At 30.5% G+C, this 24,815-nt stretch overlaps 1 protein-coding gene across 2 annotated transcripts in view; it reads right to left on the minus strand.

The window, feature by feature from the left end:
* The window catches only part of LOC127286409 (protein apterous-like), a 61,387-nt gene that overhangs the window by 20,939 nt on the left and 15,633 nt on the right, over nucleotides 1-24,815 (minus strand). Inside the window, exons 2-3 of one of the 2 annotated variants that reach the window (XM_051312823.1) lie at nucleotides 17,672-17,987; nucleotides 17,183-17,561 (exon numbers count right to left, since the gene is read on the minus strand). In XM_051312823.1, the coding sequence (XP_051168780.1) occupies nucleotides 17,183-17,561; nucleotides 17,672-17,987 (695 nt within the window). The remainder of the gene's footprint in view (nucleotides 1-17,182; nucleotides 17,562-17,671; nucleotides 17,988-24,815) is intronic. The other variant, XM_051312824.1, reaches the window with a different exon arrangement.

A 24,815-nucleotide genomic window follows, 5' to 3' on the forward strand; every position in this document is an offset into this window, starting at 1 on the left:
TCTCAGTCAGAAAAGCATTTCAAACTGGAATTAAATTAATAATAATTTTTGTGTTCCGCTATATTATTTTTTTTATGAGTATTGAAAACAAAACAAATTAAAAATTGTGCATATAATTCAGTGTGTTGACGTATACATATATTGCAATTTAGTATACCAATCATTTTTATAAAGTTTTGCATTAAACAAATAAACGATTCAATAATATAAAATTAGTAAAATACTATTTGACAACATAAAATATTTACATACAGAAAATATAGTTCAGTCCTAATTCAAGAATAAGTATTATGGTAAAAGATCTGTAAGTCAATGTAGCTGTCTGGTTAAAATACATGGCTCGAGTCCCAAGGGTTCTGGGTTCGATCCCCCAAGAGGAGGAAATTTTTCAAAATTATTCTTTCAATTTCTGCATGTATTACAGATATACCTTCAACGAGAATCGATGTGGTGACCATTTATATTTCGCGATGAGATATAGTAGATCTCATGTGTGAGATAGAAGAGACGATCGTATTTGTATCCACTTCACCTGTACACGCGATACTCCATGTATCATCGCGAGGTTAAATGGAAGACATAGTCATGATAGCAGTAACCGCCCGTGATTCTCGCACCACTATCAGATTCGTCCGACAATGGCGCCCCGCTATGAGTCGCACTGCGTTTATTACCCAGTCTTATGTTTACTAACCGTTCTTGGCCTACCAAGGTCGTCAACGTTCATATATATTTCTCGATGTAATACTCCCAACAAACATCCTTCTTTTATATATACATATATGTTTCATGTTTCCTCGCACCAATGTCATGATTTATGGACCAACTTTTCTTTTCTGAGTCATTTAATCAATGATGACAATTAGGTGCGTAGACACTTTATCTAATATATATTTTGCTCAATTCATTATGTACATTATCTTTCTCTTTTCTTTTTTTTTCATTTGTTGCTTGTATAGTATTTTTTTCCATATTGGATAATAAATTTAAGTTAGACGTGCTGTTTCAAAATAAAGGATTCATATATGAGGACTTCTGAATTGGTCAAGAAAAATTTCAGTATCATTAAGGGGTTTCATGGGTCAAAAAATGTGAGTCTTTGTATAATTTTTTTTATATAATAAATAAATTATTTTATTTGACCCTGGCTACACCGACAGTCAATCAGGAGTGTTAAATTTGATGCTCAGGCGTATTAAACGAGTAGATTTTATTCGCGTCTGCGCAGAATGTTTGTGTACACATGATACTGACAGGTTAGAAAAGTTCACTGACTTTGGCGACCACGTGGTCGCCTTTTCTAACCTGTCCCTATCGCAACATTGGTCGCAGATATACACAAACATTCTGCGCAGACGCGAATCTAATCTACTCGTTTAATACGCCTGATCATCAAATTTAATGCTCCTGGTTGGCTCTCAGTGTAGCCAGGCTTTTAGTTACCTTAAAGTACACTATAAAATAAGTAAGTTATAAAATTTTTGTTAATAAATCGTAAAAATTAAGCCAATGGCAACACAATGAAAGACTTTTTGTTTCAAAAATTAATATTATATTACATTTATATTAATATAAAGTACTAAAACAGTACCGATTTTATAGATATATCAAAATAGAATCAAATGACAATTTAGTACAAAGTAGGTATTAAATTATTATCTTTCGTTTTTTCAGTAAATATTTATTTAGTATCGATTATACTCAATTTATTAATCAATGAATATTAATGTATCTGATGAAAGATCGTGATATATATTTAATATCTTCACGTACAGAAGGAAAGGCGGTAAAGTGAAATTTATACCGATTTCGAATGGCGCAATTGGGCAAGTCCAAAGAGATGAAATTTTAGCGAGGCGTTTGGTTTTAAATCGGCGGTAGTCGCGTTGAAAACCATTGCATTCAAGAGGAACTCGAAATCGGACCGCCATGCACTCGTTATTTATTGAGAGAACCTCTCATATATATATATATGTGTGTATGTGTCACGTGGGACGACACAACGCGTACGCACTTGCTGCCTCACTGGACATGCATAATTTATCGTGCACCTTTTTGCAGATGGCAAATGTGGTATCGGTCTGCTGTGGAGAGGAGACATATATACATTCATTGCACAACATCATGGTGGACGCCATTTTTTGATGCTAACGTTTGTCGACAAGATGATTAAAAAGTATATAATATATACTGTCAGAAAAACAACAACACACAATTTATCATAAAATCGTCTCATTCTTGTGACTTCCGTGTCATGTTTAATTGAAATATACTTTTTAAAGTTTCAATATATATATATATATAATTAATTTTCTTCTCAAATTATAGACGTCTTTACTGTTTTATTAATGAATGGTCTGATGCCATGCTTGGATTATCGGTTAAATAAATTCTATTTAAATAATTCTTGAAATATTACACATACATGTATTTTTTGAACACACACACACACATGGTTTCTGTGTCCCTGCGCACTTTTCGTCACAGTTTTTCAACAAATGAAGTTTAAAAAATTGGAAATAAATTTTTTGGAGAAATAAAACATAAATTTTCGTATTACAGGGAAGAGAAAAATATGGTCGTACAGCAAGTTATTGAATTAAAAAAAAAAAATCAGAAAAACTTTATGCGTTAAAATAAAAGTCAATTAGGCTACCTATTATATATATAAATAATGTAAACTACAGTCCATTATTTTATATATATTTCTCGTCTTGTAATTTAAAGTGAGGATTTAGAGAGGATATTAGTTCACTCGATTGACGATTATCTTTGTATACCTAAACATATATATACATACATACATACATTTTCCTAGTATGAAATCTATCAAAGACTAAGTCTACATGGAATTATGCGATCCTGTTAATGCTCGTATTTATTTCTTAATCCATTTATTAAAAGATATATAGGTATGTCACCTTTGATGTATACACTGTAAAACGAAAGGTATTAATTTAATACCTACTTTAGGTATTAAATTATTATTTGGTTCTATTTTGATACTTAAAATCGATACTATTTTAGTACTTTCTTTTTACAGTGTACAGATTATACATTGATGAATACACGCGCTCTCATCTCTCGTTAACAAACAAAATACCAATTTAACAAAAAGTGAATACAATTTTGATTTTCTTCATTAAATTTTAAGATGAGAAATTATCTATTAAAAATAAACTAAATGTTTATTTAGATGAAATAAATATTTATATTTTTCTTAAATAAAATGGAAATTTTTTCAACAAAAATTGATAAAATATTTCTGTTTTTATATAAATCAATGTAAATTAAATAATAAAAAACAAATCCAATCGTATACAATAATCATATTGTATAAAATTTAAATTGAAGAAGAATTAAACCCTAATTTGTATTATTCAAATAGGGAAGAAACGGTTTGCTACCGTTTGTCAAGTCACGCTCGTTTTATATATAATGTTTAGAGCTTCCTTGCGCTACTGAAAGGTCGATGAAATCATTGATTGGCGACTGGTCGCAACCGTATTGCAAGTGGAACGAACGTTTAAGCATTCAATTAAGATAAATCGGGATAAGCGCATGCATTCGGAGTAAGTGCAGCCAATATGTGCAACAAGTGATTCAGAAGTAAAACACACGTTGCTATATATCCCCTCCTTCCCCCCCCCCCGAAAGGGGTGGTCGTGTATAAAATGCATTATATTTAACTTATAATATATATAAATAATACAGATATTTATCTTATTACATATCAGTGTTTGCTCGTAAAATTCTATTACCATACATCGGGTAAACTATTATAAACCAATAATAGTTTTGTTTTAAAACTATTCGTATATATATACATTATCTATAACCCTCTCAACTATATAATGCAATAAATGTGATTACTTGATAATTCAACTCCAATGAAGCATTTTAAAATCGATTTGTTCGAATTATTCACTTATAATAATTCTATTGATTCTTGTCAAACGAAAGTCATAAAAAATTGATTACCGGCGCAGTACTATGATACCCAGCACTGCGTCAATATAGTGAATTCTGCCAATTTTTGGTAGGGTACAAAAAATTTTAATTGTACCTGTTTATTATAATTAAAATTCTTTCAAAAACTTCAACATTTAAAAATTAATTTTTATTTTTATTTACTGGACAGATGTAGATCATAATGACATAGAGGACATCAGGTTTGTTTAATCGTAACCGCACTTGATAACAGAACGCAATGACGTAAGACAATTACAAATACTTGAAAACATTCTAAATTTTTATTTAGAGAAACAAAATTGAAAAAAAAACAAATTTACCACTGCAAAGAAGAATTAGTACACCATTAGTATACAATACTAAAAAAGACATTTTTAATCAAGATTTGATTGAGAATGATAAATGTGAATTCATTTCAATTGCGAAAATGTTGACACACCTTGATTGCTGTTTGGTCACTCCGTGTTATATATATATATATATATATATATATATATATATATATATATATATATATATATATATATATATATTGTTGTGTGTTGATAATAAAGAAAATGGAGCGATCCAGGAAGCTCGCGCGCGTTGTACAAAATAACGATCTCCTTATTTACGCGCAAGCAATTTTTATGACGGAACCACTCGGGCGACCAGAAAAGACACGCAAAGTGACGAGATATCTATATACCTACAACGAAGACAAGCCCGTGCATCGGTTTTGTAAGAGGGACGTGTTAATTCCACTCTCAAAGTTGTAAGCTTTAAGCATGACGTATATTATACATCTGTATACAAAATCTTAAAATAAAAGAGAAAAAAAGAACAATTTTGTAATTATATTAAATTGCAATTAGAAAAAAAAATGTGTTTCTTAAGGAAATAGATAAGATAAACATATATATGGGACGTTCTTTGTCAACCGGACCACCCCATCTCTCCATAATTGGTTTAATTTAAAAAAATTTTATCATATTGGAAAAATTAGCTTGGAATGTCTACTTTTTAATCCCGTTGGGCGCTTTTTGAAATTCAAAATGGCGACTTAAATATGGCGCCTAAACCACATAAAAAACACAAAAAATCCACTAATATGATCTATATTATTGTTTAAAGCTTCACATATGACGATAAAAATAACCACAACATAATTTACTTACAAACTGATAACGTATCTCCATTCAAAATTCAAAAATTCAAAATGGCGGATTAAATATGGCGGATAAAATTAAAAATTGAGCTAGACTCGTGAAAATTACTACTTGGGGGTTTTCGAGGTCGCTGATTACGAATCCGGTGTTAGTTTTCAAAAATTCAAAATGGCGGATCCAATATGGCGGACAAAAATTTAAAAAATGTAGCTAATTTCGTAAAAATGTCTACATAGGGGTTTTTTTGGTCGCTGATTACAAATCCGATGTCAGTTTTAAAAAATTTTTAAATGGTTGATGACAAATCTCTATTTAAAATTCAAAATGGCAGATAGAATTAAAAAATTAAGCTAGTCTTGTGATTATTAATTAAATAATCCTCACGTAATTTCCATAAAAAGTTATCTGGCGTTGTATTTGATAAGTTCAAATGGCACCTTTTTACGTTCAATATAAAAAAGTTAGATCAATTTTTTATATGTTGGTCCACCATTTTATATTCACAATTTGATTTTTTAAAAAGTAACGATGAATTCGTAAAGATTGTCCTGAAAAACCCTTAGGTAGACATTTTAACGAGTTTAGCTCAATTTTTTGGATTTGTGGTCAGCCATTTAGAATTTTTAAAAAGTAACCGCAGATTCGAATTCAGTGACCCCGAAAACACCCGAGTAACAAGTTTCAGGCGAATCTAAACGATTTTTTAATTTTTGTCCATCATATTGGATCTGACATTTTGAATTTTTGGAAACTAATACCGGATTCGTAATCAGCGACCCCAAAAACCCCCGTGTAACAAGTTTCAATCGAATCTACACGATTTTTAATTTTTTTTTCCGACATATTGGATCCGCCATTTTGAATTTTTGAAAACTAACACCGGATTCGTCATCAGCGACCCCAAAAACCCCCGTGTAACAAGTTTCAATCAAATCTACACGACTTTCAATTTTTGTCCGCCATATTGAATCCGCCATTTTGAATTTTTGAAAACTAACAACGGATTCGTAATCAGCGACCCCAAAAACCCCCGAGTAACAAGTTTCAGTCGAATCTAAACAATTTTTAAATTTTTGTCCGCCATATTGGATCCGCCATTTTGAATTTTTGAAAACTAACACCGGATTCGTAATCAGCGACCTCGAAAACCCCTAAGTAGTAATTTTCACGAGTCTAGCTCAATTTTTAATTTTATCCGCCATATTTAATCCGCCATTTTGAATTTTTGAATTTTGAATGGAGATACGTTATCAGTTTGTAAGTAAATTATGTTGTGGTTATTTTTATCGTCATATGTGAAGCTTTAAACAATAATATAGATCATATTAGTGGATTTTTTGTGTTTTTTATGTGGTTTAGGCGCCATATTTAAGTCGCCATTTTGAATTTCAAAAAGCGCCCAACGGGATTAAAAAGTAGACATTCCAAGCTAATTTTTCCAATATGATAAAATTTTTTTAAATTAAACCAATTATGGAGAGATGGGGTGGTCCGGTTGACAAAGAACGTCCCATATATATATATGAATTTTTTCTTCGTATCCCAATGGGAAACTGCCACGAGTAACCATTGGCGTATTAATTGGCCCAATGATGGGAGCCAATGAAAAAACCATTGGCACCCAATAATGGACCATTATTGGTAAAGTCATGGGCTGTCCACGCCGATGCCAATGATTGGCAACCATCATTGGCAAATTATTGGCAACCAATAATTAGCCAATATTAAAAATTTTAATAATAATTTTAAAAAATCAATAATTTAAAAATAAAATTTTTATTTTCATTATTTTTTAATAGTTATTATTATTATTATTTTATTTTTAATAATTAAATTAAAATAAAAAAATGGTCATCAAAGTATTAGTGAAATCATTTCTTCCAAAAAAGAGTTTGTCTCAAATCCAATTAATAGGAGAGACATCGGGCAGAAAAAAATTTCGACAAGAAAAAAATTTTCGATCACTGCTTATATACCAATCTAATGGCACCTCAACTGCGAGAAACAGTTATGATGTTCGCCCTCCTTGTGGCGTTGAGCAAACTAAAGTCTAGAGCTGAGCCATCAGCGCAGCGCGGGAACATTTAAAAAATTTGATTTTATTAGATATTTTATTTTATAATAATTAACGAATTATTAAGTATGACATTATGTCATTAATAATTATTAATGACATTAATTATTTATTAAGTTAATTATTTGTCATATTTAAAATAAAATAAAATATCTAATAAAATCAAATTTTTCAAATGTTCCCGCGCTGCGCTGATGGCTCAGCTCTGGACTTTAAGTCGGTTCTACAATGTACGTGTACGTGAACGCGACGTGCTGACGTCACCCATTTGATTAACATTGTGACGTCAGCACGTCGCGTTCACGTACACGTTCATTGTAGAGGCGACTTAACATTGTGATGTCAGCACGTCGCGTTCACGTACACGTTCATTGTAGAGCCGACTTTAGTTCACTCAACGCCGCAAAGGGAGGGCGAACATCACTGTTTCTCGCAGTTGAGATGCCACTTGATTGGTATATAAGCAGTGATCTAAAATTTTTTTCTCGTCGAAATTTTTTTCTGCCCGATATCTCTCCTATTAATTGGATTTGAGACAAACTCTTTTTTGGAAGAAATAGTTTCACTAATACTTTGATGACCATTTTTTTATTTTAATTTAATTATTAAAAATAAAATAATAATAATAATAACTATTAAAAAATAATAAAAATATAAATTTTTTTTTAAATTATTGATTTTTTAAATTATTATTAAAATTTTTAATATTGGATAATTATTGGTTGCCAATAATTTGCCAATGATGGTTGCCAATCATTCACTGGAAAAAAAGTCTGGTTAAAATAACCAGAATTCTGGTTAATCTAACCAGAATAAAAAGTTATATATACCCTTACTACTTTTTCTGGTTAAAAGTACTAGAAAATTTGGTTAAAAAATTCTGGTTAATTTTACCAGAATTTCAAGTTAATCTTACTAGAATTTTTCTAGTTAAAAATTTTTGGTAAAAAAATTTCTGGTTGATCTTACCAGAAATTCTAGTTAATCCGAGAATTAATTAAATTTATTATTATTATATTATATTATAAAATATTATAAAATATGAATTAAAAAAATTTGTATTATGTACATATAAATGCAATCAAACAATAACACCTTTACACTGCAATTCTCTTAATAATGTTTATTTAAATATGATTATTCAGAACTAAAATTCTGATAAAACGTGTCGAGCACGTTTTCAACATAACCTTCAAACTATTTTCCACACGAACGGGTTTGCCGTTCGTCAACAATTTTTTCACTTATATTATAAAATTAATTAACCAACCTTTAAACAGATCTTTTAATTCTCCCAAACCCCAATTTTCCAGAGCTTGGTTAACTTTTTCATCCATTCTTGCGATCCGCACGATAAACTATTCGAAAAAGAACAACAGACGCTATGCAGTGTCCGCGAACGCGCGTTTTTAACCAGAATTATTTTAACCAGAATAATTTAACCATACTTATTTAACTAGAACTGTTTAGTCTTTTTAACTATATTTTCTTGTTAAAATAACTAGAAATTTTTTAACCAAACGCATCTAGTAACTTTAACCAGAACTTTTTTTTCAGTGTTGGCATCGGCGTGGACAGCCCATGACTTTACCAATAATGGTCCATTATTGGGTGCCATTATTGGAATTATATTGGCATCCCTGGCTCCCATTATTGGGCCATTAATACGCCAATGGTATTTTTCCCATTGGGATATTATATATTAATAAGATATATTTTGTATATATGTGTCGTCTTTATTCGAATGAATTTATAGTGTCAGATATATGTCTTGATACATATATATATATATATATGAAAAATTTGCAAGATATAGAAATTTCCTTTAGTGGGGTAGATGCAACGTAACTTTTATTGAGTCGTAACTTCCACGACATGCAATAAGATATGAAACAAGGAGTATGTTGTGTTTTAGTGTTGTATACTCATGTAGATTTTACTCATTTAACGGACGCTCACGCGATGTCCCTACCTAATAACAGACGGACAAGTTACTATAAAGGCAAACAGATCGCGCACATGCAAAGGAGGGGAAAAAAAATAAAGACTTTAGATAAAAATTATGTTGTGAACGTCCGCAATTTTTTTTTTTTCTTTTTTACTTGAAGCGTATAAAACAATAATTGACACACTCTCTAAAACTATCCGAATCAGTGAAAATTCAGTGATTACTAACGATCTTTGATTTTAACATTATTGATTTATTCACAGTAAATATCACATCGTGAGAGATTCACTGATTTAAATTTAAAGTATATAGACATACGAAAGAAATAAAAATTTTCGATAGAGTAAAATAATTGCAAATGAAAGATTTCTTTTAACATTTCTTTTTTTTTTTTTTAATTTTTTGTTCAACTAAGGGCTTAATTATCTCAAAGTAGAACTGATGAATAATGCAAGGACTTGATAGTTTGTTATAATGAATGAATGTGTGCGTGAGAGTATATCTTTATAAGATGTCTCTCAGATATCTGTATACTCTGATCTTTGACTTCTATTGGTGTCTCAAGCTCATCTATTCTTTTCTCGCTCTCACGACACGTGTCTTCATTATCGAGTGAATCCTTCATCTTTATCTTAAAAGTCCTTCAATTGATCTCGAAAACTTTCACTGATGTCCCTTCATCCCCTTTTTTTTTGATTTTTCAAATACAACCAAAGAAATCAAAACTGATTATAAAAATGATTACAAATTCATAAAAAAAAAAAAATGTTACCATAAAATTGAATATATAGAAATAAATGTTCATCATCTCATTATCATAAAAAGAGACGCATATGATTTATTGTGTCGTGAAAAGTTGGACATATATTTTTATGACAATTCAACGACGTGTAAAGTTCAACTCATCTCTTGGTATAATATAAATTTAAAGTTTAATAAAAAGAAATGTGTCATATATATTTTGTTTGTGACACGATTAAAATGTCAATAAAATTGCATTGAATAATAATTGAAAATGTAAAGCAGAAAATTGTATCTCTTGATGACTCTCGTAAATTTTCAACACCTTTTATATTTACAGTTTTCATATTTTGCATATATTTATTTATAAATACACACACGCATCTGGTAGGGGAGACCGAGGAGGAAAGTAACAGAGGAGGAAAGTAACAAAGCTTATAACTTTTAAACAAATTATCGGATAGACATGGTTCAAACATATTTTTAGTCGGCACTGTTCCCCCTTCCTCCTCCATAGTGTGTCCGAGCCTGACAGGAAAGGTTAGGTCTGATTCCGGTGTGACGTGCAGAAAAAACGTCAAAAGTAAGTTTTCGTTCAAATTTTCAAATTCTCGTATTTCTTAAATTTTATTGTTTTTCAAAATGTGCCTTTCGTTATTTTGTAGCCTTATTATCTGTCTTTAAGTTGTGCTTAAACAAACAATTTAACAGTTGTGTAGTTTTAACTTTTTTGTTGACATACAAGAAAAAATCGACCGAGGAGGAAAGTAACACGCTACTTTTCTCCTGTTGTCGATATTGTCCATGTTTTAATTAATGATTGAAGCAAATCGTATTTAATTTTACGAATAACAGAGATTTATTTAAGAAAAACCTGTGATCTAGGTAATCATAAAATATCTTTAAGAAAAAAAATGAGCTAAATTCATAAAATGTTCGATATATGTGCTAAATATGTCCCATATATGTGCCAAATAAGTATAAAGTGTACTTAAACTTTTATGTGTTCCTAATAAAAATATTTCTAATTAATAATAGTCATTAGTCTAAAGAATTTTACATAATTTTATATTGTTACTTTCCTCCTAGGAGCTTGTTACTTTCCTCCTCGGGGGTGAGGAGGAAAGTAACAGATGAAGAGCTTGCGTAAAAGTTATACTGTGAACTGTCAATTTATTATAAATGTTTAATTCAAATTTTATTTAAAAGGTGAATGTCCAAGCTTTCATTTAATATATTGGACAAATTTATCCGACAAATATTTTTAATGCTAGCATAAAAAAACTGATTTTTGTTACTTTCCTCCTCGGTCTCCCCTAAATGTATTTCAGAATTTTTGAACATTTACGACGAGAATCCTTTCGAATGTCAAAATTTTAAATTTAACTTTACCAATTTTATTTCCAAAATGATTTTTACATTATAATAAACCAGAAAAATATAATAATAATAATAATGAAATAACATAAAAAGTGATAAAAACGTATTTCAGGTTTGGACAATTATCCCACCCAAACTTTAGTTAAAAGAATAAAAATTCTAATTTTGTTTGTGTCAACCAAAGTTTTGATTGAGACAATCAAAATTTTGTTGAGTCAACAAAAAAAAATTTTTTTTTTTTTTACTTTTCAATACCAATATTCAAAATCAACAAAATCTGTTTGTATAATAAATCTTTAAATACATGTTTATAAATCTAAAACCTTTTTCTCAACTATAATCAAATAATTAAAGCAACGAATAATTTCTTCCACTCATATGGCAAAAACCACTAATTTTTAATGTCACTACTTGAAACTATTTATTTTCGCGCAGCTTAGGAATGAAAAAACTTGAAAAAGAGAAATAAAGAAAAACCTGTTTTTTTTTCTAATCACCCAAATACCGTATACTGTCTTATTCTCACTTTTTCTCAAGATATATAGAAAGTTGCATCATTCCCTCAATCTCATAATGTTTGAAATCGATAAATTTTCACTGGTATACATATAGGAATACCATTATATATAAAAGGCGGTTTAACATTTTTACATGGCGGCAATTTCAAATTGACTTTGGCGAGAAAATGGCCATTTTTCAAGTGTCTCGTCAATATATATAAAAGCGGGCATCTCGATCTACGCAAACCGTGTCGATTCGATTGACATCGATAACGTGACTTGACTTGGTAAAAATTCACATACACATACACACATGTCAATAAAAGGGGCATTTTCGCAAATTCTGTAAGAATATAGGAGAGATTCGTATACCTATATATATATATATATATATATATAAACTTATACATGAGACGAAGGAACGAATCCTTAATTGGAATTGAAAACGGCATCTTGGCGAGCGAGGCGTGCGGAAAGGATTGATCTTGGTGAGGACGTATGTCCGTATGTATAAGGGACTGCGCGTGCATGTATACGTATAGGTATCATCCGTCGCTCGTGAAGTGTAGATCGGCGGTGATTTACTTATCAAGAATCGACGCTTCGCCGGAGGTAAATGGCCGAGTCGTGACCATTAGTCCGTGGACGAGGCTAGTCTATATATACGAAACGGAAGATCCGTGTGTAAAGGGTTCTAAAGGTGGGGAAGAAAGGGCTAAAGGGAATACGCTAAAATACCACCGTGTGGGGCCTTTCTCCTTCACTTTCCGGTCCCTCTAAAAACCTCCAAATCCCCTCTCTCTATATACTACCAACTGTACCTCCACACCTTCTGAACCTCTTTCTCCTTTTAGCCATGAACGCCAATATTGTACAAATAATTAATGATCGATTTCACAACAATTACTTCACTTTTTCTGTTGCATTGCATTTTTCACAAAATTTACTTTCTTCTATTTTTTAAATTTGAATTTGTAAAAATTAACACATGGCAGAAATCATAATTTTCCCAAAGCCGATAAAATACAAATATTATATATTTTCTAAATATATATGTTATATTTAATACAGATATTTAATGTTTCAATCCTTATTTACGTTGAATATATTTAATTTTGTAGGTAAACATTCTTTATTTGACAATATAAATTATTCCATGAAGTTCTATTGTATCAAAAATATATTGTAAATATTTTGCTCTCGATATTTCTTAAAGCATTGAGAAATAATGTATAAACTGTTTGTATGACAATTAGAATCAATAAGAAAGATAAAAAAGCTTGGGGTTAATTATGTAAATCGTAATCGAGTTCGTCTTTCACTTTTAGTAAAATTCAATTATTTTTCACTGAAAATTAAATTAAATTTTAAAAAAATCATTCAAATTTTCAGTAAATAATAATAATAATAATCCAAATATTAAATTAAATTTAATCCACAAAAAAAGGATTTTTGATTCGAAATGTTCTGCAAGTTCTGAACGAACAAATGCAATAATAATTAATTAATTATTGTAAAACCATTAAAGAAAATTTTTAATTGTTCCTATTTTATAAAAATGAACTTTTTAAAGTTTTTTTTTTTTTCTATAGAAGAAAAAAAATTCTCAAGACACTCGAGAATTTTTGTCAACTTTAAGAGAGCAAAATCCATTGTGTGAAAGTGAAATTTTCTTCTCGCTTTCGAAACAGAAGCGGAAAATAAAAGAAAATAAAGATACAATCAACTGAAGGGGATTTTGAACGGTATTAACATTGCAGTAAAAGATTATACAAAGAATATAATGATTACCATCGTAAGTATTATAACATTATGTTATTCAAAGATCTCAACAATCACTTGACCAAAACAGAGTGATTATTATCTATACTTGAAACATAACAATTGTTGTCATTCTTCAACAGTGTCAGAAAAAACACTTGAAAAACTTGTCTCTATGATGTATATAGATATGAAACGGTGAAAAGCTAAAGGGATAAAAATAGAGGATTATATATATTGGCGAGATGGGAATCGCATTTGTGTTTGTGTGTGCGCGCACGGTGTTAGAGCGGGGTACGAAAAGCTCAACTTGAAACCGTGTCACTAAAAGGAGGCGGCAATCCCTTTAATCAGGATTTGTAGCTTACGACGAGCGGAACATGGCAAGACAGGTGATTTCCGCGTATTTCTACTAGCCAGGACAATTGTTTCCAGGAATGGAATTTACTGTAGAGGTTGAACGTGAGAGAATTCTTATTAAAAGCCGCAAAGCAGCGTATTGGTACACAACACTATATATATATAACACTTATAATATACACGTATGGGAATTTTACTCGATCAAAAGAACACAAGGGAATTTGAACGACAGACACTCTCGGTCTCGGAAAAACTCTCTGATTACGAATATAAACAGTAAACACAAAGGAGGCCTACAATTTAAATTACAATAACGCACAATTTTTTTTTTAACTATATACTTTTTCCAACTCGAGAGTCGCGGGAAGATGAAAGACGGATTAGAGAGAAGTCGTCTTCTGACAATTTTTTTCTATTTCTGCCAACGTCTCTTTCTTCCAATTATATTTTACTTTTTTTCCATTCACATACATATTATATCTGCGTCTATTTTTCGTTTTTATACACATGAATATTCCTCATACACAATGTACATTTGGAATTTTTTTTCTATTTTCTATATTTAACACAATTGTATATAAACTTTTTTATTAAACCGAATTTTCATAAGTATTTTAATTTAACATTTTCACACCCAGGCCAAACTGAGAAATGAAAAGAAGAAAACTAAATTGGTTTTTATAGTTTTTGGAGTCACTGATTATGAATCCGGTGTTGGTTTTCAAAAATTCAAAATGGCGGATCCAATATGGCAAACAAAAATTAAAAAATCGGTAGAATTCGCCCGAAACTTGTTACTCGGGGGTTTTTAGGGTCGCTGATTACGAATCCGGAGTTAGGTTCCAAAAATTCAAAATGGCGGATCCAATATGTCGGACAAAAATTTAAAACTCGTTTAGATTCGCCCGAAACTTGTTATTTTGTGGTTTTTTGGGGTTTTTTTTTAAACAATAGGAAATTTTAGGCATAACATGATCCACATATTTTTAAAGCTCTGTCCTTTCTCAAGAAAATGAACTCAAGTTAAATGAAAAATATTAATTTTGTTTGAAGATATTGAAATTTTTTTAGGTTGGATGTAAATGTCCCATATGTGTGTGAAGGGATTAACTAAATTCTAATATTGAAATTTCTTTCCTACTTTCTAATTTAAAATTTTGTTACAAAATATGGCTTTATATGTCGAAAAATAAATTAATAATTTAATTAATATTTACTGTACTTTGTTATTTTTAATTGCTGTAGTAATTTTTAAAAAATTGATAGTCCAAAGAAATTATTTCAATCCTTGGAACATACAGCACATGTTTTTTTTAAATATAGTAAAACCTTATTTAAGAATATATAATATACTTCTTTTTCAATAACAGGAAATTCAATATTTTTGTTATTAAATAAAATTTAAAGTACCTTGAACATGGAAAAGTGAATTTCAGTAAAAGACAGATTACATAACAACAATTGAATGTAATCGAGAAAATTAGAAGCAGTTATATCTATTTAGTTAAGTGACTCCATTACCAAAGAGAAAAGTTCACCCGAACATATCTATATATATATATATGTTCAGTATAATTTTAAAATAAGTGAAGGGCAAATTCAATTTTCAAAAAACTATTTTTCCTTACATCATAACAAGATAAAAAAAATTATTCAACAATTTCTTTTTTAATATTCTTAGCAATAAATATAAAAATAATAAAAAATTATTAAAATAATTAAATTTAAATTTAATAAATTATAACCTAACAGAAATTAGAAAAATAAAGTTATTAATTTTTATTTAAAAAATGAGATACAAAAGATACAAAAAAAAGTCCTTTTAGTCGGATTACTTTACAAAAAAGGCAATTTTTCAATAATAATTTAAATTAATTAATGCATATTTAATTATTGTTAAATATTTACTTTTAATTATTACTATTAAATAAAAAAAAACAAATACAGAAATTTAATAAAATATTCTAATAAATATTTACGGGACTTTTTTTTCCTTTTTCTATATTTATGTTTTTATTCATTTAGTTTTAAATATGGAAAAAGTTTTAAAAAATCAATTTAACTTAAATAGAGATTAATTTCATAGTCTTATTATCCCCTTGAAATTGGAAACAAATTCGCGTTACAAAAGATAAGAGTTTAATCGTTATAGTTGAGAAGTGAAATAAGATTCTTTCCCCATAGTTTACTGCCTCATTGTGATTCTCCTCCTATAAATTAAAGTGAAGACTTCAAGTTAAATTTTCAGGTACAAATCAAGATTAAAATACAATATATATATATATATATATATATATATATATATATATATATATATACCCACGTATTGGAAAAGAAATTGGCGAATGTGACATTGAATGACATTGTAATCATTTGAATCACGTTTCATTATTCACGCTCGCGGAAAATTGTAACGCGACATTGAAATGAATATCGCGGTGAATTAAATGGTAACGAGAGAGGGAGTGGGAATCTAAATAAATAAATGTCAAACAACCGCGGTACTCGTGTATAAGCGCCGCGCCGTCACCACGATTTGTTTAAATGCATGTGTGTTCAAAGGCACTATAATACCTTCCCAATTAGATAAGACACACTTCACTATTTGCTATATATACTATATGGAGTATATTTATGTAGGTACTTGGAGACTTTTTTTATACTAAAACTATGTATACAACATTTACCGCAAGATTTTATTCCAACAAATGTATATTTTCTATATTCTGTATTTCTTTTCAGAGAAAAACTCGCGTTTACTCTTCTTTTGGACATGGAAAATTTTAATTAAGGTCACTTTTTATGCTTCCTAAAAATTTATGTTTTTAAACATTTTTTTTTTTAAATAAACAGCGTTTTCTATCGCGTGAAAAAATAATTGTGTAATACCGAAAGTTTTCCTTTTTCCCTAAAACCGAAATCTATGGGAACAAAATTAAAATTTTAAAAAATTTTTTCCAATAATATCAATTTGCATAATTTAACTTCAAACTGTTTCTGCATATTTTTAGAGAAAAAAAAATATATGGATTACAATGTTATTTTTTTCCGCCCCATTGTCTCCGCCCTATATTCAATTCTCAAAAGACAAAAGCAACTGTTAAAATCTTTAAAGACTCTCTTGTGTTTGGTTTAAAAGAAGAATAAAAGGAAAGAACCGGAGAATTTATCATTTTCTATCTAAATCCTCCTACCTCGTGTCGAGAGAGAGAAAGCCATTGTTATAAATATGTTTGGCGAGAGTCCGAAGAATAATACAATAGTTAAAGCGTATTAAGTAAAAAAATATATAACTCACCGATAGTAGTCTTTCTTGCAGTAAATGTTTCCGTCTCGACTGAAACACGTGACCTCGCCATCCAAACCTTGTCGACAATGAGAACACTGAAGGCAAGAGGCATGCCATCTTCTATCCACAGCTTGAAGATAAAATCTGTCCGATATCCTTAGTCCACATCCAGCACAAACCACTCCCGACATGTCTTCCGGTTGTGCCGGAGGCGTTGGAGGTGGTTCAATTTTTGGCACTGCTTGAAGATGATCCGAGGACTGTTGATCTTGCTGATGGACGGAATGGTGAAAATGATGATGATGGTGATGATGATGATGCGAATGCGGTGGCATTGTAAGGTCACTAGGGGGCTCGTAATTTCCACTACTTCTATACTCTGTTGTACCTGTAAATCATCAAAAGTTTACGTTTGCAGTTTTTTCAAATTTAATTTCATTTAAATTTATTTTGTAACATTCTCAAAGAAGAGATTTTATGGAAAAAATAATTTTGTACCTCCTGGAGAACCGTAATCCCTGGAATCGTAGGGGGTGGTAGAATCGTAACAATTGTTATTGGTCCCACAATGTGTTTGATGTAAGGCCGTTCTCGAATGAGGTCCGTGATGATGAACCGACGGCGAAGGTTGCTGAGGTGGTGGACTGGACGGAAGAGTTGTGGGTCTTGCAGCGTCTCCCATAGACGCTGGCAAACATGGACTCAAATCTCGGGCCTGATCAACTGCTCCCGGCCCCACCCCCGTACTCCCTACTGGACCACCTTGACACCCCAAACCCAAGCCGCTGCCACGCTCCTGCGAATTCGCCGGCTGCTGAAAACAATTATCCTCCATATATTTTCCAAATTTACTTCTACACTTTCTCTAATACCAAATAATGAAAAAAAATAAATTATTTAATTATTTTAGTACCTATACCAATCCTAATTTTTATATCCGTATGGTTTAAATAAATAAATAAAATATTTTAATAAATTCTTCCTCCATATAGAGGAATTCATCATATATTATTATGTTTACAATAAAAGATGAAATCCCAATGTTTTATTTTTCATTGAAGGATTACCGCGGCGGAAGTAATAACTTCATTTACGATCAAGGACATCATTCCTTCCATTGTTATATATACAAAAAACATTATATATATATATATATACATTATCTAGTTTCGTGAAAGTCGATAAATAACTTGCGGGCATTTATGCAGTCGTATAAACCGCACGAAGCATCATCACTTCAAACGCGATACACGTCTTTTAATGCTTACTTGACTTTATCGCAAGGAAATGGCATAATTATTTTTTTTTAACTCTACAGCAAAATACTTAAAAACTTGTGCTCAACTTTTTGCCTCAGATTCTATTTTCGAAATAAAATTTCAATTTATTTTACAATTTATTTAAAAATAAAAAGAAAAATTATTTTCAAATTTATTCAAAAAGAAAAACATTCATTGTTTTCTCATACTTTTCTCTTATTGTTATGTACTAATATATAGTCACGTTTTTGATCAGCGATTTCTCAATGTGCAAAGCAAAACAAAATCGTGTATCGACTGAACGATTCAGTGAATCCGTCAACATCTCATCATGTGATGAAAAACAGGTTGTGGACATTACAGTTTTATATAACAATTTAAATTGTTAAATCACAAAATAAAATGTATAGAATTATTCAACAAAAATATTTTTAATCGAATGTCACTAGAAAAAATTTTAGAATTTATTTTCATCACCAAAACTATTAAAAAAAATTATTTTTTTCTAAAATGAATTACATATTTTATCAGAGTATAACTCTTCTTTAATTTATATATAAATTAAAACGGAAGTTGTATATATATCTGTCTCGTAAAAATAGAAATTTGTCAGAAATATATACAGTGTGAAAAGAGGTACATTGATAACGAATGATAACAGTTACTGGAGAAATTATATATATATATATATATATATATATATATATATATTATTTCATTGTTTTTTATTCTGTTTTGTCCCCTATATAATTGTTTCTTATTAATTTCTTAATACTACGAAAAAAAATATTCAACTTGACATTTTTCTAATTAAAAAAAAAATTATTTTCAACTAAAGTGCAAAAATACTTTTTAAATTTCATATTAGAAAAAGTTTATGATAAAAATTGATCTTACTTTTTTTGGCGTAAAAGGATAAGGGGAAAAAATAATCTTAAAAGAGAAAGAGAGAGAAAGATAAAAAAGAGACAAGACGCTATAGAGAACGTATTGAAAGAAACAAACAAATGACAAGTAAAGAATCGAGAGGAAAGAAGGATAAGTGACATCTGGGCTACAGTGGTTTGACAGCGGCACATTGGACGCTGATGGATGTTGCGCGAGTAAACAACGCAACAACGATATAGCTGCAATTCTCAAGCGACGACGCTGTTGTATGAGAGTGCGCATGCGTTCTATCCACCCTATATAAGGCGGCCGATGTCGACCAATCGGAGTCATTGAGGAGCCGTGTTTCAGCTGTCAACACGCACACCGCACGCATTCACAAAACATAAATTATTATCGTCCCTGCGCGCGAGTACCCGCTAGAAAACCAATGCTATACTTTATGATAGCAGATACCAGTATTTACTGCCTTCAATGCGGTACTTTTGCCCACAAAGCATATCTATATATATACATACACTCTACCTTATGGCCGGTTCATCGTCATAAACGGTCTTAAAATCACCTTCTTGAAACGATTCAAAAATATGCTTGCGCACTTAACAGGATACATCTCTTCAAATAATAAAAAACGATCTGTACAACCGTTTACGATTATTTCATTTGAAAAAAAAATTTTAATATCCTTTTACCAACTAAAGAAGAATTTTTTTTTTCTTTTAAGGTATAGTTTACTAACTAAAAATTGTCATCTCAAAAATGGTAACTCCAACCAATCTTTTCTCTCTGCAGTGTCATTGATTCAAATTTAGAGAGTGGATTTAATGAGGATTTTAGATTTTAAAGAAAGTCACTAATGCGTCAAATTAGTAAATTATCCAACAATATAAATTTCAAATCCACATTCATACGCATTTAAACAATCAACTTTTTTCACGAAACCTATAAAAATATCAAACAAACAAGAAAAATCGACTTTTCCATATAAACCTTAAAATCCTGCTATCAAACAGGAAATCGAGGTTTCCATTGAAACATTAAAATTCCCGTAAACAGGAAATGTTGCTTTTCTATATATCCACTCAATATATATATATATATGTATATAGGTGTATATAATACCTATAATATGATCCTCCATAGAGACATTCATGGGAAATATAATAAATAGTTATCATCGCTAACAGCTTTTTATTTGTTCCAGTTCTTGTTCAGTATGGTAGAGATAAAAATGTCATTAGAAGACTAATGATAGAAACTATATATATATATATACATGTTCAATCGAAAACTATATACGAATAATATATTATATTTGCAGAAGGGGGAATTTCTCGAATGAAACAACTTTGCAATTGTTGTTGATCTGGATTAATTTTTCTTTTCAAGATAAATTAAAAAAGTTGAACCCCATATATATAATATAATCCACGACATTTCCCACGAAAGTGGTACCACCCGTCGAACTATTTCTCTCTCCCAAGTTCCCTTAAGATATTGCCATCTTGAGAGTATATGGACCATCACGTGAAGGTGTATAATACCAGCTTTGGTGCGACTTTCACCTCGCGAACTTGCACAAGACTCCGCCTTTTTCATTTTCATGAACGTGAAGTAAATAACGAGTGCGGAATCCGCAAGCAAAGATGAATGTTGGCCTCACAGTGAGGCGCATAGAATGTCGCCTGAAATGTCACTCTTGCAATGTTGTATTTATATATAGGTTTATACACACATATACGAGAAGCAAGTAACGTCGTCGACTGGTAACGTAACCTGCTGCTACCGAATGGCGTGCGGAATACAAAACGTTCCGGCCACTCACCGCATTCGATACCACCGCGACCAATCGCAAGACTGATGCCGATCCTGATCATTTATACGAAGAATAATGCCAACCAGCCGGTGTACCTTTGACTCACGTTGAAAGATCAAAGGAAAAAAAAAACTTTAGATTTATATATGTTTCGAATTGAAGAAAAGAAAACGACAATTTTCCTTGAGATATTGTGTACACAAATAACGATTTTTTTAGGTGTATTGTTTCAACTTTTGAATCTGTAATGCAAATTTTGTTTTTTTAACATATAAGTTTTGAAATTCATATTGTCGTTTTCATGCGCGCCTTTTTTTTGTAAATTTATGTATTTAATATTTGTCTTTTATATATCAAATCTAGAAATATATTTATTATTTGTTCAAATATCAAAAAATTATACAAAAACATTGTTCTTGTAGGGAGTTTTCAGTAGAATTGGAATAATATAACATTAGCTTTCGAATTTAAGGTAATAGAGGAATTCTATATAGGAAATCCGGAAAACTGTAAAGACTTTCAAAACAATGTCACCGTGTAATTCAACAAATTTATATGTCATCAATAAATACACTCTCAAATTTTAGAAACAAAATATTGTATTTTGAAATGAAAAGTATTTTAGTGTGTAGCTGTGCATGTACTGAACTGTTCTTTCTCTATAATAAAATGAGACGACTTTATCTCCAAGTATAGCTTCAGCAAATTGACTTATCATACCTTCTTGTCAGGAAAAACTATATATACAATCTTGAAACAAACTCCTTCAGAATGAAAACTAAAGACAAAAAGGAGCTAAATAAGGAGCGAGGAAGAAAAGAGAAACAGTGGAGCTAAGATGAGAGAGAAAGAGAGAATATAAAGGAAAAGTTGATTAAATACAAGAAACGAAGAGAGAGAAAGAATCTGGTATATAAAGAAAAGATAAGTTTCCCGATCATAAAAAAGTTTTTGCATTAAAAAGACGATTTGAAAACTGGGGACCTAGGAGAGCTTGTGTTTGGACCCGTTTTATACTACAGTGACATAAAATTGCGCCAACGACGGCGTGAGAGCAAACTCGAAGCTGTTATATGCATATCAGCTTCCTTGGTTAGGCACCGCGCGATATAGATAACAAACAGCTTCGGTTGTTCCCGGCATACAAATGGATGGTCCATAGAGAAACGCGTAGGCGACACTCTCAACACCGCAAAACGATATAATGTTATCTACTTTTCTACACGCCCAGTATTGTATAATATGCATAGTATATATATATATACATCAACATACACTAACTTAAATTAATACTGCCACTGTATATACAATACTGTATGTACAATGTAAATACTATATATATTTGACGCAGTTTTCATAAATCTTCTCTTCTCATAAAATTTATCATTCCCTGCGACTATTTCAATCGCAATTAAAATTCTTGATACACCTGTATATACTTTTAAATTCGCACTTCTTTCATGTTTCTTCAACTCGTAAATGTTATTGAAAGAATTACGCATATATAAAAATTTTTCATTGAAATTGATTTTAGAGTGTTACACATTATACATTCTCATTTTTAATTCTCATTATAAATCTGAAAACATGACACTGAGAAAAAAGATTTGACTAGACAGCAAAATATTTTTGGTTCCAGCAACAAAATTTTGGTTGTTCCAATCAAATTTTATTTGGCGCAATTAAACTTTTGTTAAGATACAAAATTTTATTGACGCGTAACAAACAAATTTTATAACCAAAGTTATGTCACGTCACCGTAACTTTGCTAAACGCATAGGATTGGTAAAGCGCTATAGTTATAAGCTATATATAGTTATAACAGCTTCATTGTTTAGAAACAGAATCTTTTCCTGATTTTGTCCTGTATAAGATCAATACTACAGTCGCGACAGTAATCTGACTTACTAATTTGTTCAGTATTATTAAAATATATTATAAATGTACCGGAAGAGCATTTACTATCTCATAAAATAATTCTTATCATTGTAATAAATAATGTTCTGACACTGACCCTAAAATTGTATCGAAACTAGGTAAATAAAACCTTTCCTGTAACATGATACTATTGTTCTATTTTTGGATTTTCTCCGAACTTAAAAAATTAAACATCGAAAGATCGCCTGTTCATGCGTTGTTTTGCTGAGAGAATATGTTTATGATTTCCTTTATTACCATAATTTATTGGAAAGCAACAGGGGAAGTCGCCCTAATAAGCAACGATTACATGGTCAACTCTGTTAATGAAATAGGTGAAAAATGCAACCCACTTCCGAGAATTCGTCAACCTTCTTTATAAAATCCTGTATAAAAGGTCTACATTTTCTCAGGAGAGTTCAGTTCAGAAATTGTCATCGAAACCGTAACATCAAGTTCAGATTTTGGTACCAGCACGTCTTCTTAATATACGAAAACTTATATAAGTACTGTTACTCTGCTCGATTTCGTATACTCAAGTTCGACGTAGAAGAATCTCTGTGTCAATGTCAAGTGTTAAAAATTTCTACGTCAAGAAGAGCTTATCCAAGTATTCAAGACTTTGACTTCCCATAATATTTGAAAATCATCTTTTCTTCTTTTTTTTGGAAGAATTTAATTATTTGGGTTTCATTACGGTCAACTGAACTCCGGACCTGTGGTCATCACCAAGGCCCGTCAACCTTCTTGTGAGCTCTTAAACTATATATATATATCTGGTACCAGACGTTTCTATCATAATTAGGACACAGCAGTGGTCCTTTTTCATACATCTTACATCTAAATTTTTAAGATAAGTCGTAATGCTTTTATCTAAATACTTCCTAACTCCTTGTAAAAATTTGTAGTAACCTTTACATTCCTCGTTGCAGTAGAATGCTGATTTCCTTATTTCAAGAATGGTTGCTTCAGGATACTCTCTTTCAAAGATCAATTTTATAACTCTAAATGTTTGTCTAAATAAACTTGTAACGTTGTCATTAAAAATCAATATTCTCTTTTTTCGCTGTACCCTTAGCTCATAACCTTATGCTCTTTAAATGAAACAGGAATTCACTGAATCACCGAGCGGCCATAAATAAAATAAAATATTATTTCGTTAGTTATATTTCTCTATTTGAGACGTAACAGTTATAACCAAAATGTTTTGTTATCAACTCAAATACTTTTTTACTCTATATAGAAACTTCACTAAAAAGAGAGTTTAGTTTTGCTTATAAGCAACCAAAATTTTTTTGTAGCCTCAACTATATTTTGATTGACTCAATCAAACTTTGGTTAACAAAACCAAAATTAGAAAAAAAGAATTTTTGATAAGGACAATCAAAATTTTATTGACCTAACAGAAAAATTATTATTGGCTTATAAATACCAACCAAACGTTTTGTTGTCATAACCAAACTCTTTTTTCAATGTATACAAAATAAATTTAGAATAACAATTTACAGTTAATATACACCACATATTCTTTACTTAGAAATTGACCTCAAAAAATGTGCTATTAATTATTTGATCTAGACTAATATGAGTACACATATATTCGTCTGAGAGTGTTGGTTTAAAAAATTATCAAATATAAATGAGAAATGTATTTAAAATTTAGAGCTATACATATATAATTAAATATATATACACATGTGACTGAGAGTGTGCCATAGCTATATGTTATTTACATTGAAGAAATAACTTGTAAAAGTAGCTG

This window comes from Leptopilina boulardi, unplaced genomic scaffold (assembly GCF_019393585.1).
Source record: "Leptopilina boulardi isolate dan_hultmark-lab unplaced genomic scaffold, ZJU_Lbou_2.1 LbouV2_354, whole genome shotgun sequence".
NCBI lineage: Eukaryota > Metazoa > Arthropoda > Insecta > Hymenoptera > Figitidae > Leptopilina > Leptopilina boulardi.